The sequence below is a fragment of the Thunnus thynnus genome, chromosome 12, assembly GCF_963924715.1.
Source record: "Thunnus thynnus chromosome 12, fThuThy2.1, whole genome shotgun sequence".
NCBI lineage: Eukaryota > Metazoa > Chordata > Actinopteri > Scombriformes > Scombridae > Thunnus > Thunnus thynnus.
The window spans coordinates 5,562,092-5,578,051 of NC_089528.1; the positions used below are offsets into that span (position 1 = coordinate 5,562,092).

General features: G+C 38.5%; 1 protein-coding gene across 4 annotated transcripts in view; it reads left to right on the top strand.

Moving 5' to 3' along the window:
• The first annotated feature begins 230 nt into the window (after nucleotides 1–230).
• The window catches only part of astn1 (astrotactin 1), a 394,147-nt gene continuing 378,417 nt past the window's right edge, over nucleotides 231–15,960 (top strand). For 2 of the 4 annotated variants that reach the window (XM_067604965.1, XM_067604966.1), the window contains exon 1: nucleotides 234–663. In XM_067604965.1, coding sequence (XP_067461066.1) covers nucleotides 375–663 — 289 coding nt within the window. In that variant the 5' untranslated portion in view covers nucleotides 234–374. Of the gene's footprint in view, nucleotides 664–15,960 lie in introns of all 4 variants that reach the window. The other 2 variants (XM_067604968.1, XM_067604967.1) reach the window with 2 other exon arrangements.

A 15,960-nucleotide genomic window follows, 5' to 3' on the forward strand; every position in this document is an offset into this window, starting at 1 on the left:
AATTACAAATGATGATGATTTTGTTAATATGACCCCCAGGGCATAGAGGGTGCATGTCCTGTTGGTGATCCAGGCATGGCCATTACAAAGTCATTTGAACAGTTTATCGATCAATTACACTGAAAGGGCCAACAGCATTAAAACACACAGCTGTCAGCCAGTCAATGTTCAATGCTGTATCTTCAAAAATCATGTGATGGATCGAAGCCTGTGTGAGAAACAAGAGGCGTTTGTTTCCGACACTGTGAGAGCCCGCCGGTGGATCACACCCCCTCACTCTCTCTGCTGCTCTCTCATCCGCCAGGCTGAGAGGCTGAATCAGCCCGAGAGAGAAACAGCGAGGAAACGGAGCGACGGAGATTGCGAGCATCAACATGGGGCCGAGACCGCTGCTGTTGGGGCTGGCGTGGGTCCTTCTGGCCGTCCAAACGGCCAATGTCCGGTGTCTCAACGGCGACGAGGACCAGAGCCAGGACACCGAGTGCAAGATGAAGAGCGTCACCGTGTCGGCGCTGCCGTTTTTGAGGGAAAACGACCTGAGCATCATGCACAGTCCGTCGGCCTCCGAGTCCAAGCTGCTGTTCTCCGTTAGAAACGATTTTCCGGGAGATGTCGTGGTGGTGGACGACCTGGAAAACACCGAGCTCCCGTTTTTCGTCCTCGGTGAGTTCTCGAAACACCACAATCTCCGCGGTTCATTAGCCGCTAATTGAGCAGATTAAAGCCCCCTTACTCTTTATTATTACACCGGAGCATCTGTCTATTAGCTCAGGCCTTGCTACATACCGTGTAGGCTATTCACTGTTTTAAAACACACTGTGCCACATATAACAACCAGAATGGTTATCTAAGGCAATTAACTGCTTTTATACATCATAATCAGTCAGTCAATATTCGATAAGAAGCCCAGCGCCTGTTATTGATAACACTGTGGTGCTAAAACATCATTTAGCACTTCTTAGTGGAATAAAAGGCCGCTTAGCATGTCAGTGCTAACAAAAATGTTGTTTTTTTTTCTTTGAATTATAGCCAACACTGTATTTATTTGTAAGAGCAGCACCACTTTCATGCTGTATGCACATTTAAGTGTATTTGCCTCCCATCGGCTAGCTACATGTGTAATGCAACAGACTTGAATGTAGCCAAACTCCACTCACTTTAGTACAACTTTTGCGCTAATCTGCCTCTGTTGTTTATGCGTCAATGTGCGCGGTCCCCGTCTTATATGTCCTGTGGGTGATTAAAACACGGCAGTTCACGCCTCGGTTTTAGCTTTTAGGCTCTATCAAACCAACTTTACCAAAGTTTAGACCAAAGCAAGCTACATTTACTGGCCATTAAGCAGTGCTTGAATAACAGCGAGTTTGGCAGAAAGCAGCAAAGTTTGCATTGTGGAAGTGTGCTTGCCGCTGTCCATGGTGCTGAACCTCATCTGCGGCGCTTCATTACAAGTTAGAGCTGCTGCTGCTACTGTGAAACACACTGAGTGACTCTGTGTGGTTTGTACTGTCACATGTCACCTAGTTTAGTCAACTTAAGGTCTTTGAATGTTTGTTTTAGGGTTTAGTGTTAGTGGGTTTGGCTTTGTTCAGTTATTTAGTGTTGTAGTGGTACAAGCTGGCAATCAACTGGAAAGCAGTTAAAAAGCAGCCCAGGTATGTGAATGTGTGTGGTGATGGTTAGATCTAGAGAGATCCTTTGTCCATGTCAGTTAGGTGTCACTTTGAAGCAGTTGCTTATTTTATACTTTCACTTGATTTTCACATTGTACCTTTCATTTCCTTTGAAGTGTCTTTTTTATGTTGTGTATGAGCAATGTGCAGTGAGTGTCTTAAAGCAAAAAGCTTTATTTTGAAAGTTGTCAAATACTGACTGTGGACTCTTGCAAGACAAGCCAATGAGCTAAAAGAGATCCAGATAAATCAAATCAAATCAAACATACTGAATACTTTTTAGAGATCAATAGAAATATGGCCAACCATACAGTATAGTTCAGAAAACCTCAAGCTTACACTAATTAGGTAGTTTTCACATTCATTTCAGGGTGGCCTGTTGCTTTCAAACAGGCATGGATGGTAAATACGTTTGCAGACTTTCTCATGAATAAAACACTTATGATTTTATTTAATTTATGTGGAAATTACATTTGTAAAAGTGTTTTTTCTGGCATTTTTGCCTTGATTAGACAGCAGAAAGTAGAAAGCTGTCAGGAAATAAGGGGAGCGAGCGGGGGGTGACATGCAAGAGAGGTTCCTGGCCAGACTCAAGCTGATGTTCAGCATCTTAAATGCCTTTACTACTGTGACTGCCCAGGAATTTGACTGTGCAGTAGTTTTGCAATACCACCCCATGAATTCAGACCAGACTGTTTAACTGCTTTGCTTGGAATCACCAACATTCAGGGTTTTATCCACTCTCACCATAAATAGCATTGCGCAGTGCATTGAAATAACTTACCAGGTTTCCAAATCAACACTAAGCATTTGTCTAACAGAGCAGCTAGTGGTAGCCTACAATTCATAAGCTCATGGAAAGCAATGGGTGCAAAAAATGGGACATTATTATGAAGCATCAATTAAAACTCAATTAATCCAAATCAAGAGACAGAGGTAGGGCTGTTTCGGCATCAGAAAAGTTTTGTTATCAGTTAGGGATAGGTACCGAGGACCGGTGTTAAATTGGTACCCAACTGTGACAAAGCTAAGCTACAGCATTCAGTAATGTTATCTTTATTTGAATATCTTTCAGCCAGTCATTTAATGTTGGGCATTTTCTGTTTTCATACTATTAGGGCTGTAGTCAATCAAAGAAAATCTTGGTCAACTGAAATCGTACATAACGCACATTCAGCTAATCAATTATCTGCGGGGCCGGGGGGTGGAATTACAAATTGGATGTTACGGGACAGAGTGAAGTCAGCAGTCACACATTTCTCTGTTCTCTATTTCTCAGATTAGCACCTTCACGTTAGGCTAACCCATTGTTGCTAACTTTGGAGCTAACCCCCTTCACTTTTCCAGCAGTTTGGGAAACAACAGAAGTGACTTCTCTTGGTCTTGAGAAGCTGCAGCAATTATTAACAGTTACACTGTAGAATGTACTGTACATTTACTACCAGACTGACAACTTACTGCTAACCTTTTCCTCTGCTCCACTCGTATTCACCGTCACTTTTCTGCTGCTCACTCTCTCCCATCCACTACACCCACATACTACGCAATGCCCTATTCCTCAACGGAGCTACACTACCAATAGTTTCCCAAGTAATGACATAGAGGTTGACTCACGTTTCGGAACAGCGCTGCACAGAGGCTGCCATACACTATTGATTTCTGAATGAATGGATATTTGTCTTCATTTTTGGCATTAAAAAATATCTTTTTGGCCTGGCAGGGGTACTAGTTGTTATAATTATAAGAGAAACACTGATTCAGTAAACGTTCAGTACGTTCAGTACATTCAGTAAACGCTCAGTAAATGTTGGGCACAGTTAGACCCAGCAGTCTCCATTAGGTTGGGTGAGTTCAAAGTTGTGAAAACAACGGGGGTGTTTTGAATGCAGCCCTGTTTTCACAGGTTATTTGTTAGTCTGTCCCTCCCACCGCAGGAAATAATGGATTAAACCTGGAAGGCTATTGACGTAGCACTTCTCTCCTTATGAAAATAACACAGCAATTATTCGACCAATGAGAATTTGGTCGGGCGAGAGCATATTGGCCAACTAATTGACAAGTCGACCAGGAGACTACAGCCCTACATGCTAGTGATGCAACAAAACGTAGCAGATCCGTGATCCATACTGATCGCCCCCCACGGTTTGGCATGCATGTGAACCGTGGATTAATTGCAAAATTGAATGTCTCATTTAAGACAAAGTAAACAAACTGCTGTAAGTACAAGTCATGGACAGACAGCATGTCCATGACACAGGGATTTTGAAGAGCAACAACCAAACCAGCATCTAACGGGTCCGAAATGACATCTGCAGGTAGCCTATGTTTACACGCTGTTTAATGTGCTGCAGCTGAGCAGCTAATTAGCTATCTAGCTGCTAACTGACGTTAGTGGGGCACTTTTCCCTGGTGAATGTTTGTTTGGTTGCTCGTTCAACAAACTAAGCTGCAGGACAAGACGTGTGTTCATGTTTATAAGTTATAATCAAGTTTTGGTGATGTGGACACAGGCTGTTGTTTCATTCACCACCATGTTTAAAAGAGGAAGGCATCAGGCCTCATATTGCAATTTAATTTAACAATTGAGCATTGAATATTTTATATGTTTTAAGATTTTATTTAAACATAGGAAATAGGAAAATAAATCTCAAATAATCAAAGTAACACCTGTTGTCACATGAAACTCCACAGCTGTTAACTTTAGAAGATAACACTTCTAGTTTAAAGAGCTCCTCCACACATATTTTAAGACATAAAAAATACTCTGCTTTGGATAATAAGTTGAAAAATCCAGAATCCAAATGTCTTCAACTCAGATTTAAGGTGAGCACAGAGAAACTTTTCACCTTCAGCAGATGAATGAGTAAAAAAACTCTGCACATACATCATTCAGCACAGAGAAGATTAAACACCAAAGTGAAGTAACAGTAAGCAAAAGACATTTTTCAGCAGAGGGGTGCTTTAAACCAAAACTTCAAGCATGAACATTAACTTTAGCTGCATGACTGGCTGTGCTGGTCTGATGATCTTCCAGCTGTCAAAAACATTCTGCTCTTAGATACAGTGTATGTTGTGTGTTTTCAAATGTACGCTTGCGGTTTGGAAGCAGCTAACTATCTGTGTGCATGTGTTGAGTCCCTGCTCTTAATACCAGCCTCTTTCTGATGGAGAAGCACGGTTGTTTTTTCTTCACCAGAATTAATAAGGAGTATCAATAAGAGCATCTATAAGTATGGATACCAATAAGCAGCACCATATCAATATATGTATTAATAAAATCCTAATGATACCCATCCCCAGTCCCAATATGACACCCCTGTTTGGTACCAATACCAAAATGGCACTTTTTGATACATTAGTTTTATGAATATAAACATGTTTCTATTAAAGCTATGTTGATAAATTGGGTGAGCCAATATATCATCCGACTGTAGCTTCTTGTCGATATATATGTTGGCTGATAAGAAATTGCAGCACACAAATGCCAAAGATATGTTTGAGGTCATCCAGAAACATTGCCTACATTACGTAGTTTGTACACCAAAGACCACTGACAAGTAGGTCTGCAACTGTTATTTTCATTATAGGTTAATCTATTCTTTTTTCAATCAATTGATTAATTCTTTAGTCTATAAAATGTCAAAAGTAGTGGAAAACTATTTATTAATTCCCCAGACTCCTTCAAATTTCTTGTTTTTTTTCTAACCAACAGTCCAAACCCAAAGATATATCTATTATTTGACTAATTTTTTTTTACTACTGAGTAAAATGTCTCATTCAGCACAAACTCTGCCTTGCTTACACTTCTCTAATAACAAATTTAAGGGAATTTTATAGAATATATTTGTTTAAGTTATGCTTATGTAAAAAAAAAAAGCCAATATATTATTATTAGATTTTTTTAAAAGTCAAGTATCAATATTGATATTTGACTCAAACATCCAATATTGGCCGTGCTGTAGTTTTAAACCCTTTTTTCATTTAATAAAAGTGCTCAGTACATCAGTGTTGAAGATTTTCCTAAAAATATACAGTCTAAAAGATAAAAAAGTTGCTGATTTAGATCAGGAAATATTTGATAAAATAGGAAGGAAAGGAAACAAGATGATGACTTAGACTTAGTCAGATTGATACGTGTCACTTTTTAATACTTTGTGCTACAGATGCATTTCATCTGATACTGATGGTTTGATACTCAGACCTGACAGCAGAAACTGTCAGACTTAAACCAAGTAGGAAATGTACAGCAGAGAATTTGTAATTTTTGGGGGTGAACTTCCAGAAGTAGTTCTGCAGTTCTTTGGAAAGAAAGTGACACTATTTATTCAGTGAGTTGTATTTGTCAGTTTCAGCAGACACTGCAGTATATACAGTGTATATGTCTGTTTAAATGAACAGACATATGGATGTGGGGAATAGTTCTATGATGGTCCCCAATGATGTATCCGCCATTATTGAATGTTTGCGCCACGAGACTGTGGAAGCTTTTTGAATAGTTTGAATAGTTAATCTAAAGGCCTAATTTAGACAACAGTTAATTCATTATGGGGTGGAGGGAAATAAGCTAAGGCAAATAAATGCGAAGCTCAACAGATCTCTAAGGACTGGTGTTGCATATTAATGAGTTTGCATTCGTGTCTGTCATTTCCATACGTTGCGTTCTACTCTGGGACCGAAAACATTTAATGAAAATTCACACCGGGGAGGCCGACGCCATTCCACATTCATGGTGCAAGTAGCATCCCTGCTACCCAAATATAAATACTTGGCAGCTGCAGCCTTTTCTTTATTTATTTTTACGCTTTTCTTTTGTTTGTTGTTTGAGTTCTTTTGCTGTCTGACAAAACGTCCTCAGTGAAATGCAAGGTGCCAGCTCTGAATTACAAACCAGAACTTCCAGTTGTTGTGTATATCTAGGGAGTCCTCCTGGTGTCAGCTGAGAAAAACAAAAAGATCCGTCTGTAAATCTGTACTCTCGGTTTAGATTAATAATCTTCGCCCTCGAATTACGAATCCATCGCCACAGATTTGTAAAGCGTTGCCCCTGTGACAAGGCTCAAACAGTACTGGATGGAAACACTCATTTACTTGCATTTTCTTTTATCGATTTTCTGAAATTTTGGTTAAAATTTGACTTGTTTGACTATATCTGTGGAGATTATGCTTCATGACAAGAGAAGAGAGGCATAAAAATATGGTTTATAACACACTGTAATGTAGCTACAAGCAGACATAAGGACATCTTTAAGTGTTTATTAATGTACAATATTTGTCAACAATTATAACTTCTACTATCTCATTATGTGTTTATACAGCAGCCTCCACTCCTACATGTCCACAGTTGTTGACTAATACTGTAAAGTGTTTAATAAAAAAACATTTATTAGGCTAATTATTTATAGACTGAATATTATGATTAATATGGCAACATAAAATAAAGTGTAAAGAAACGTGGCGTCTCCGAGTCAGTGTGGATTATTATATTATATATAACATGCCTAGTTATGGTTGCTAAGCTACGATTGGACAATCACTCTTCGGGGGAGGGGTTCTGAGGGCACAGTTCCATGGGAATGGATTTGAGGGAACAGATTATGAATCCGAGGGCATGGTTGCACAGATTTCTACACCGAGAGTACAGATTTATACATGAATTTTTGTTTTCTCAGCTGACCTCAGGGGAGCTCTGTACATATGTTTTCTCAAGAAACAAAAGCAATTTAAGCTAACATTGTATGGCTGCGTTGATAACAAGCAGTAATTACATTTGAACTGGTGTTTCAGCAGCACTGTGATAAGATGCCTGCTGAATGCTGTTCCTGTAAGCATTTAACTCTGTTTAGGTGGTGGTAAGGATCCAGTCCTCTCATTGGCTGTTTGAGTCTGCCATAGCCTCCTTATGATTAATGTCGTACATGGTTCCTCTCAGCATATTCACTGTTAAACATCATGTGTGGGAAATTACGCCAGGTGTTTGTCTCTGAGTGTAATCACATACTGTAGGCCAACTCAAAACAATAATGACAGAATAACTACAGAACAAGTCTTTTGTGGAGTAAAGCGGATGATCTGATCAGACTTTGGAGCGTGTTACACTATGTACTCGCATTGTCACAAGTTAACTGGGAAGATGTTTCTCAAGCACTATGAATTTACTGGATACAACTGTGTATTCTCTCTCTTGTTGCAGAGTCTCTAGCAAGTTAAAGTCCCCCTCCACATTCTTAGAGTTGGATGTTTGAGCTTTTACTGTGCAGAATGATGTATGAGCAGAGTTTGACACTAGAAGGCTGTTTTCACATTCGTCTGCTGAAAGTTGAAAGTTTCTGTGTTCTCTTTAAAAATCTTATTTTAAGGGCCTATGGAATGAGGGAGAAGGGGTAGATGTCATTTGAAGGAAGTGGTAATTATACTTTTATTGTTCCAAGCAGAGTATTTTTATATGTCTGAATACATGTCTGGAGGGGATCTTTAGGAATATGTAATGCACAGTGGGTTGTATTGATACTTGTGTCCATTGTAGGAGTTTAACAGAACACGTGTTCTTCCAGAAGGCTGTTCAGAGTGGTAACTGATTTTATCAAATAATCATTTAGTCTATATAAATATATCAGCAAATAGCAAAAAATGTCATTACAAGTTCCCAGAGCCCGCAATGAATAAAATGTCTTGTTCGTGTTTTGACCAATCAGTCCAAACCCCAAAGATGTTCAGTTTATTCTCATTGAAAAGAAGAAAACTAAAATGTAGTCGCATTTGAGAAGCTGAAACTAGTGAACTTTTTGGGCGTTTTGTGCTAAATCATACTCATTGGTGACAACATCACCTGGCTGTTTATTATTGGATCAAGGCAAAAATGGAATTCTCCCAATGGAATATTAGTGGCTCTAGATATTCAACCACTTATAGGACTCATAGAGAATATGACATTTAATCATAATATGATCAAAGTGCTTCATTCCAAAAATATTCCTTCATGTGCTCTTAGTTTTGTAGCCATAATGACACAACATTGTCATTTTGTTTCCATGTATGCGTTTCAATGATTTCAAAAGTTTTCGCAGTGTATTAAAACCTCCATAGAAACTTCTTAAACTACAAGAGCAATTTAAAAAGTTTCTGTTGATGTGTTGATAATGTTTTCCACCATTTAAAGTCTTAGTCCCCACTCTTACGCTGCAATTGACATGAATTCAGCCACCTTTCATTTAATAACATACAGTACTGTAGCTCATCACACAGTACTTTTCTTACCAACGGCTTTTAGTCCTGCTGGTGACTGCAGACCCCCGTCCTCATCCATGTGTCATCAGGACACTATATCCTCAGCTAACCCCCAGTAATTATTTGAGTTTTTGAAGACCACAAAGTCAGAGATCAGAATCTTTTAAAGGCTGGACTCAATGTTCTAGTTAATGGTGAAACCTTAAAGCTGTATGCCTCATTTTGGGAAGAGAAAAAAAAAGATTCTTGTAAAAGGCCATGCTGTGATTTTTGTATTTTTCTTGGCCCATCAACCTCTTTGAAGTAACATCATTTAAAAAGTGCATCTGGTATTACATGTATTTGTGTGTGTGTGTGTGTGTGTGTGTATGTGCAGGGAGGTTTGGGTGCAATTTAAATTCCACATTTTTTCCACCTTTTACAGTGGCTCACATTTTTCTCGCCAAATTGCTTCTCTGTGAAGCATCTAAGAAGCAATTTGGAAGGGGGGGGGGGGATTATGTGACTGACAGTAAATTTCAGCTGCAGGACTGCAGCCACTCGTTAGTGTCAGAGAAGCCCGGCTACGTTATTAGAAATTTACCCTTTTGGTGTTGTGTCATAAATTTGTGCGGGAGGTGAGGTAATAAAGTTCTCCTCTGGGAGAGACTCGAGTCTGTGTTTGCTCTGGCAGTGATTTGCACATCTGGGCCGGAGGCTTGGAAAGGAAGTCAGCCCTTAACTGCCTCCCATTCAGAACAGCTTTCTGGAACAATAATTTGGCTGGTACAATACAGGTCCATGGCACAGAACAGTTTATATTGTTGCCAGTGAAATGAACATTAAACTCCAGCGGTGCTTGTACTCTGAGTGTTGAATGTAGTGTTGCCTTCTTTTTTAACATGGTCAAACTACAGTAAAGCTGACAGGACATCTAGTGTAACATATGTGCAGTTGTTGTTGTTGACGACATGCAGTAAAGATGTCATTGACAATACCGAATAGGGCCGGAAGTTATGACTATTTTAAGGGCCCTTTTTGCCTTTAATTGATAGTCTACAGTCGAGAGGCAGACAGGAAATGTGGAGGGAGAGAGGGAGTTAAATGACTTGCAGCAAAAGTCCTTGGCCAGATTTTAAATGAGGATGTTAATGTGGTACACACCTTATATGGAAGTCCCTAGGCCACTGCATCACCCCCTGACAGCTACTGCAACTGTCGATTCATTTGCAGATTGTTCCCTAATTACTTGATTAATAATTTGGTCTAGAGCTTAGTTGATTGACACTAAATGAATCAGCAACTATTTTTGGTTATTGATTAATCATTCCAGTCATTCGTCAAGCAAAAATGCCAAACATTTGTTGATTTGATCTTCTGAAATGTGAGGATTTTATGTTTTTCTTTGCCATATATGACAGTAAATTGAATATCTTTGTGTTATGCACGTATAAAGCAAGCAGTTAGAAGCTAGCAACAAGAATTTGTCTTGGGCCTAGAATTTGGATTTTTTCCAATATTTTGTATAGTATAATGACCAAAATGCATCCCCCTTGTTAACCTGCCACACCCCTCTCCATTCCCTATTAGCAGAGAGAGTACAGGGGCAGAGGGGTTGTTTAGTAGTTTGCCTGACTCATTGATCCTTTATCTGACTGAGGTTTGTGCAAGTTAGAATCTATGGCCCCGACCATGTCTCTGAAATATCAGCAGCCTAACTGTGCTGTGTATTGATGAATCCAAGGCACTGTCCGTGGTGCTGAAGTAGCAGATGGATTTGTGATTGTACCTTTTTCTCTCAGTCTTGCCCCTCTGTCAGTTTCTTCTTGGATCTACAATATTCTTTAAACGATATACTATAAATACTCAATTCTATACTGTATTGTAGCTTATATACTCTATAGAGTAGTGTCACCTTCATGATCAAAGTGACAAATAGCAATGTGTAGTTGTGAAAGAGAGAGAGGATCATAGAGACACTGCTGCTGTAGTATTCCTCTAATATTCCTATAATATTTCTATGGTCATTCAGTAGCGTCTGTGCTGAAATACACCCCAGACCAAGCCACCTCTGTAACAAAATATTTTAGGGGAGACATGGCTACAGATATAGTTTTTACTATAGATGTTTGGTGTAACCTGGGAGTGGAGCAGGTAATGTGACTGAGGAAGTTAATATGAAAATGAATCAACTGCTACAGCTACATAATTCAAGGTAAAGTTTATACTGTCAAAACTATGGTGTGTTTTGAAATATAAGCATTATTAAAATGCTTACATCCAGGAATAGGCCTACACAAAATATATATTTAGCCTAATAGCAGTTCTATTAAGTTGAAATTATAATAGCAATTAAAACATCAAGAATTAGGCTAGGCCTATATGATAATCCTGCAGTCCTAGGTGGGGCATTGGGTCATTCTCTCCTCACTGGGGTGTAGTCTCAAAATGACCTAACAAAACCCCAAAATACTATATGACAAGCAAAAGCATTTAAGAAGCAGAAATCAATGAATGTTTTTAGCATTTAATCAATTATTTAAATTGTTGCAGATTAATTTTCCATCAGTTGATTGATGACTATAATTTCAGCATGTCTTGATGGTACTGTGAGTTCCTCTCCATTCTCTGTGGACCAACCACAGTAAATATTTCTAGATACAGTGTACAATAACACCACTTCAATCATTTTTTTGTAATTAAAAAGCATTATGCATTTCAACTTTAATGAACATGCATACTACATGTAGCTGCATATGACACTATCATGAAACCATGCTGGTAGCCACATCAGAGGAACAACTCCTCCACTGAGTCCTCTGAGCAGCTACTATTGAGCGGCTGCTCTCTGGGCTCTGGATGAAGAGAACACCAGCAATAAAAAAAAAAAAATGGTGAAGCAAAAAGAAATGCAGTGTGTACCCTCATTCAATATTGCATTTTAATCCTTGTCCAGTTGTGTGTATCACTTTGAATAACCAAAGTGAATTCAAGCTTTTCTTATGACTCCTGTAATCCAAACCAGGCTAATTTGTCTCACTTGCCTTAACCCATATTCTGTCTTAACTCTGGCTCTGTACTGTTGCATGAACACAGCGGCAGGGAGGATGCACTCTTGCTGTTGTGTCTGTAATGCTGTTACAGAAGGACTTATTTTGAAAATCATTATCGATAACTGGTGGGAGGAGTTTTACTACGCTGCTAAATTCTGACTGTAGTTGCCACTACTGAGGAAGAATTTCAGCATGGGAGTTTCATACCCTTACATCATTATGAATATGTTACAGACATGTAATTACTGTACATTTAGGGTGTCAGAGACACTTTCTGAGCTAAGTGGGCACACAGCTCATTTATTAATTGGATTTTTCATGCTGACTTAAGTGCTTTTTCTCAGTGTAGGGGAGTTAAATAATCACAGGCAATCTTTGCCCACCTAGAAGCAACACTGGTCAGCACTCCTCACTCAAAGGAAAGTTCTGGGTTTACAGCCAGGGTCTCCATGCTGAGATGGAGGGACTTGGTAACATAGCTAAAGCATTATAAAAGTGGATGAACATGAGTTATCAGATGGTCAGACATGTTCATCATAACCGATAATGGCCAAAACTACAAAAATCCAAAGATCCATGTAGTAAAAAAACTTTTCCCGTGTGTCAATTTGTCAATTCATTACTTAGTTGATTGACAGAAAATTAACCACCAACTATTTTGATACTTGATTGATCGTCTAAGTCATTTAAAAAGAAAAAATGCCAAACATATTTAGCATGGCTCCAACATCAAAACTTTCTGAGTTTTACTTGATTGCACATTTAATATCTTTGGCTAATGGACAGTTGGTCGAACAAACCAATAAAACGTCATTACCCTCTGTTATTTTATAGACTAAATAATTAATCAACTGAATCAAGAAAAACCAATAGATAAAAATATAGTGAAAATAATTGATAATGATTTAAAATAATGAAATCATTAGTCCTACTCTGGATAGGTTTGGTTGTCATTCAAGCCTCTTGTCATGACAGTTTGAAAATCAGTGTTATGAAACTTAAACGAGGAGGTATGCCTGTGTAGAATACTTGCTGTTCATTATTAATAAGGAAAGCTAGTTCTAAAGCTGGAAGCAGCTCTAAATTTGTAAGGTTGTTTTTTAAGGTTGGTTATTTAACTTGACTTAGCGGATCAGAAAATATGGTTTTGGTTCATTTCTGGTCGCGCTTCCTCTCCGTCCTTCTCTCCTCTGCTTTCTGTGTTGGTGTTTGAGCGAGGGCAGGGCTGAGCTCCAACACACACACACACACACACACACACACACACACACACACACACACACACACACACAGCATACAGCAGGGAGGCTGCACTGGTGAAGCCAGGTGAAGTAAAAGATAATGTTTTACTTGTTTAGGACAGCTATGTTTGTTACCGTGAGTATAATAAAACCTTTGCAAGTTAAAAGCCAATAAGTACTTTATCAAAACAGCTGTTCAACAAGCTTTAACATGTAGAAAAGCAATATTTCCACCTGCTTTGTCTGCAGTCTCTCATCTACTGCTGGTATGTTTTAGCCATACTGTAGCACGTTTGATAGGCTAACAGCAAATTGCTACGAGCATGCTAATATAAAAGCTGTCTGTATGTAACTGTTTAGCCTAATTAGCCACGTATCTTAAAATACTGGCTGAGATGGCAGCTCCTCAGGACAGGACAGGAGGAAAGACTGATAGTGACCGATGTCTGTGTTTTATCCTATTTTCAAACTTCACTCCGTGTTTTGATGTCTGGAATATTTTATTGAGATTTTAGATTTGTTTCCATTGAACTATTATTAAGTTTATATAATGAATTTTCTGTTCTCTTGTGTTATATTATAGTTTTTTTATATTATTTATATTATAAATAAGGTATTCTCCTTTTCCAATCTCTTTACTTATTTGTGTATTTTTTGCATAGTAATAAAAAGTACAGATAAGAGTATCAGTATAATCCTAACAATACCCATGCCTTGTCATTAAGGTTATGTTACTATGGTTATCATGGCTGGCAGCCTTTATCTAACATCAGCTGTGCCCCCAGAGAGCAGTTTCCATCTAGGGTCTAGGTGGTTGTTGTTGTTTTTCAGTGGTGTTGTACCTCTATATGACGTGCATGTAATATACTCCTTCTATTGTCAGTCAGTGGTGTTGCCACATTGCATTATACTATTCAGAACAGTGTGTCATATGAGGTAAGTGCAATATGTACAAGCTGGTGCTGTTGTCATTGGATTTTGAAAGCTATAAAGGGTGTTTTGTATTTTATGAACATGGGAGCAGTCATTTGCAACCCCTGGAAGAACACACACACACACACACACACACATCTGTTCTCAAAAAATGCTTACTTTGTTCATTTATGAAAGCTTTAATGCCCTCAAATCCTGACATCTCTGAGATAAGATACTGTTTTCAGCATACATTTACTTTATAAACACTAATGACTGCAGCTCTACTCCAGACTATGTTCACAATAAAGGAACACAAACGATTTTTATTTGATGATTTGCAAAGACCTAATCCAATCTAAACTATGATGTTAAGAGAATAGGGAAGATGATAACTTTACATATAAAAAAAAAAGTGTTCATTTAACTTTTTCAGAACTTTTCTGCTTTTAACATGACAAAAGAACACAGACCTTGATAACAGAGTAACCTTTACAGGTCAGCACATTCTGTAATGTTCTGTCATCAAGGACCGCAGAACTGTCGGCAGTTGAAAAGCAGAGACTTCTAACCCGCTCATTAAAAGTAATAATTAGCTGGCTAAACTACTGCTTCAGGTGTTAATAGCTTCTTATCCCACTCTCTGTGACTAAATAGTGCAATGGCACCGCAGTGCTCGAACACTGTTTGAAGCTGCTTTTAACTGGTCTTAACGGTGTTTACTACAAGTGAATTGTAGTTGTCATGCAAAAACTACAATCGCAGTTTTTCTTTTAGTGCGAACAGTTAAGCTGCAGCAGTGCCGCATGTCTGCTTTGAACAGTGAAGTGACATTTTGGTGTTCTGGACTGTTTTCATAACTCTGCTGGTGCAGTGACATCCAGAATCTACAAAGTCACATAAATCATTGTTATTTATGCGGCTTTCATGTCGCTATGATTTCTTTAAGAAGTAGACAAAGTATTTTTTTGTCATCCGGCATATGTCATCCACTTTATCTGTGTCCTAATTCCAAATATACTGTGCTATAATGATATCATTACAGTTTTAGTCACTATAAATGTTTTGTTGGCTGAAAATGAGATATGCTATGCTAGTAAATATAAGTAGGTTGTTTTTTTACTGCTAGTACCAACAGTATTTTGATATATTTTGTCATTTTTACTTTTGTTGTATTACATTACATATGTAGAGGATTGTGCTGTACATCTAGGAGCGTGCTCTTGCACATAAAGTAGGGTAGAACTCCTTGGCTGAAATGTTATTCCACACAGTTTCCAAGTTTGTGAAATGTACAGTAAATCATCACAGCAGAATACAGATGGCAGCTCTTGAAGACGTGTTGGTGAGGTGGAATACACAACTCCTTGAAAGACCTTCACAGTATTCAGAATTTCACATCCCTGAACTCCCTTAGGACTGCTTGTTCCCAATTCCCACTCTGGATTCTCATCCAGAAATACTGGTGGGATTATGAAAGGTTGTAAACTTTTGAGAATATTACCATTGGATGTCGGTTTGGGAATTAAGTAAAAAGTTATCCACTTGTAACAGAAATTGTGAATTCACAGTATGTTAGTGTATCATAGAATGGAAAAATTACACATTTATTTAGTGGGAATTCAGCAGTCAGGACTGTGTGTTCATCTGTATGCAGACGTATCTCTGATTTGTGTTTAAGCTCTGCTGTTGAGTCCAAGTTCTGCATGCATTCAGGTCAATCTGAATGATTATGCTTGGCTGAAAATGACTGTACAAGAGGTACAAGCCAGGTCAACTACCTAAAAGACTCATTTGTGTCTCTGATAAAGTCTGTTTCAGTAGTTCATTTTACTGTTTTTCCCTATTAAGTCTCCACTTCTGAGAACTCCTCAAAGA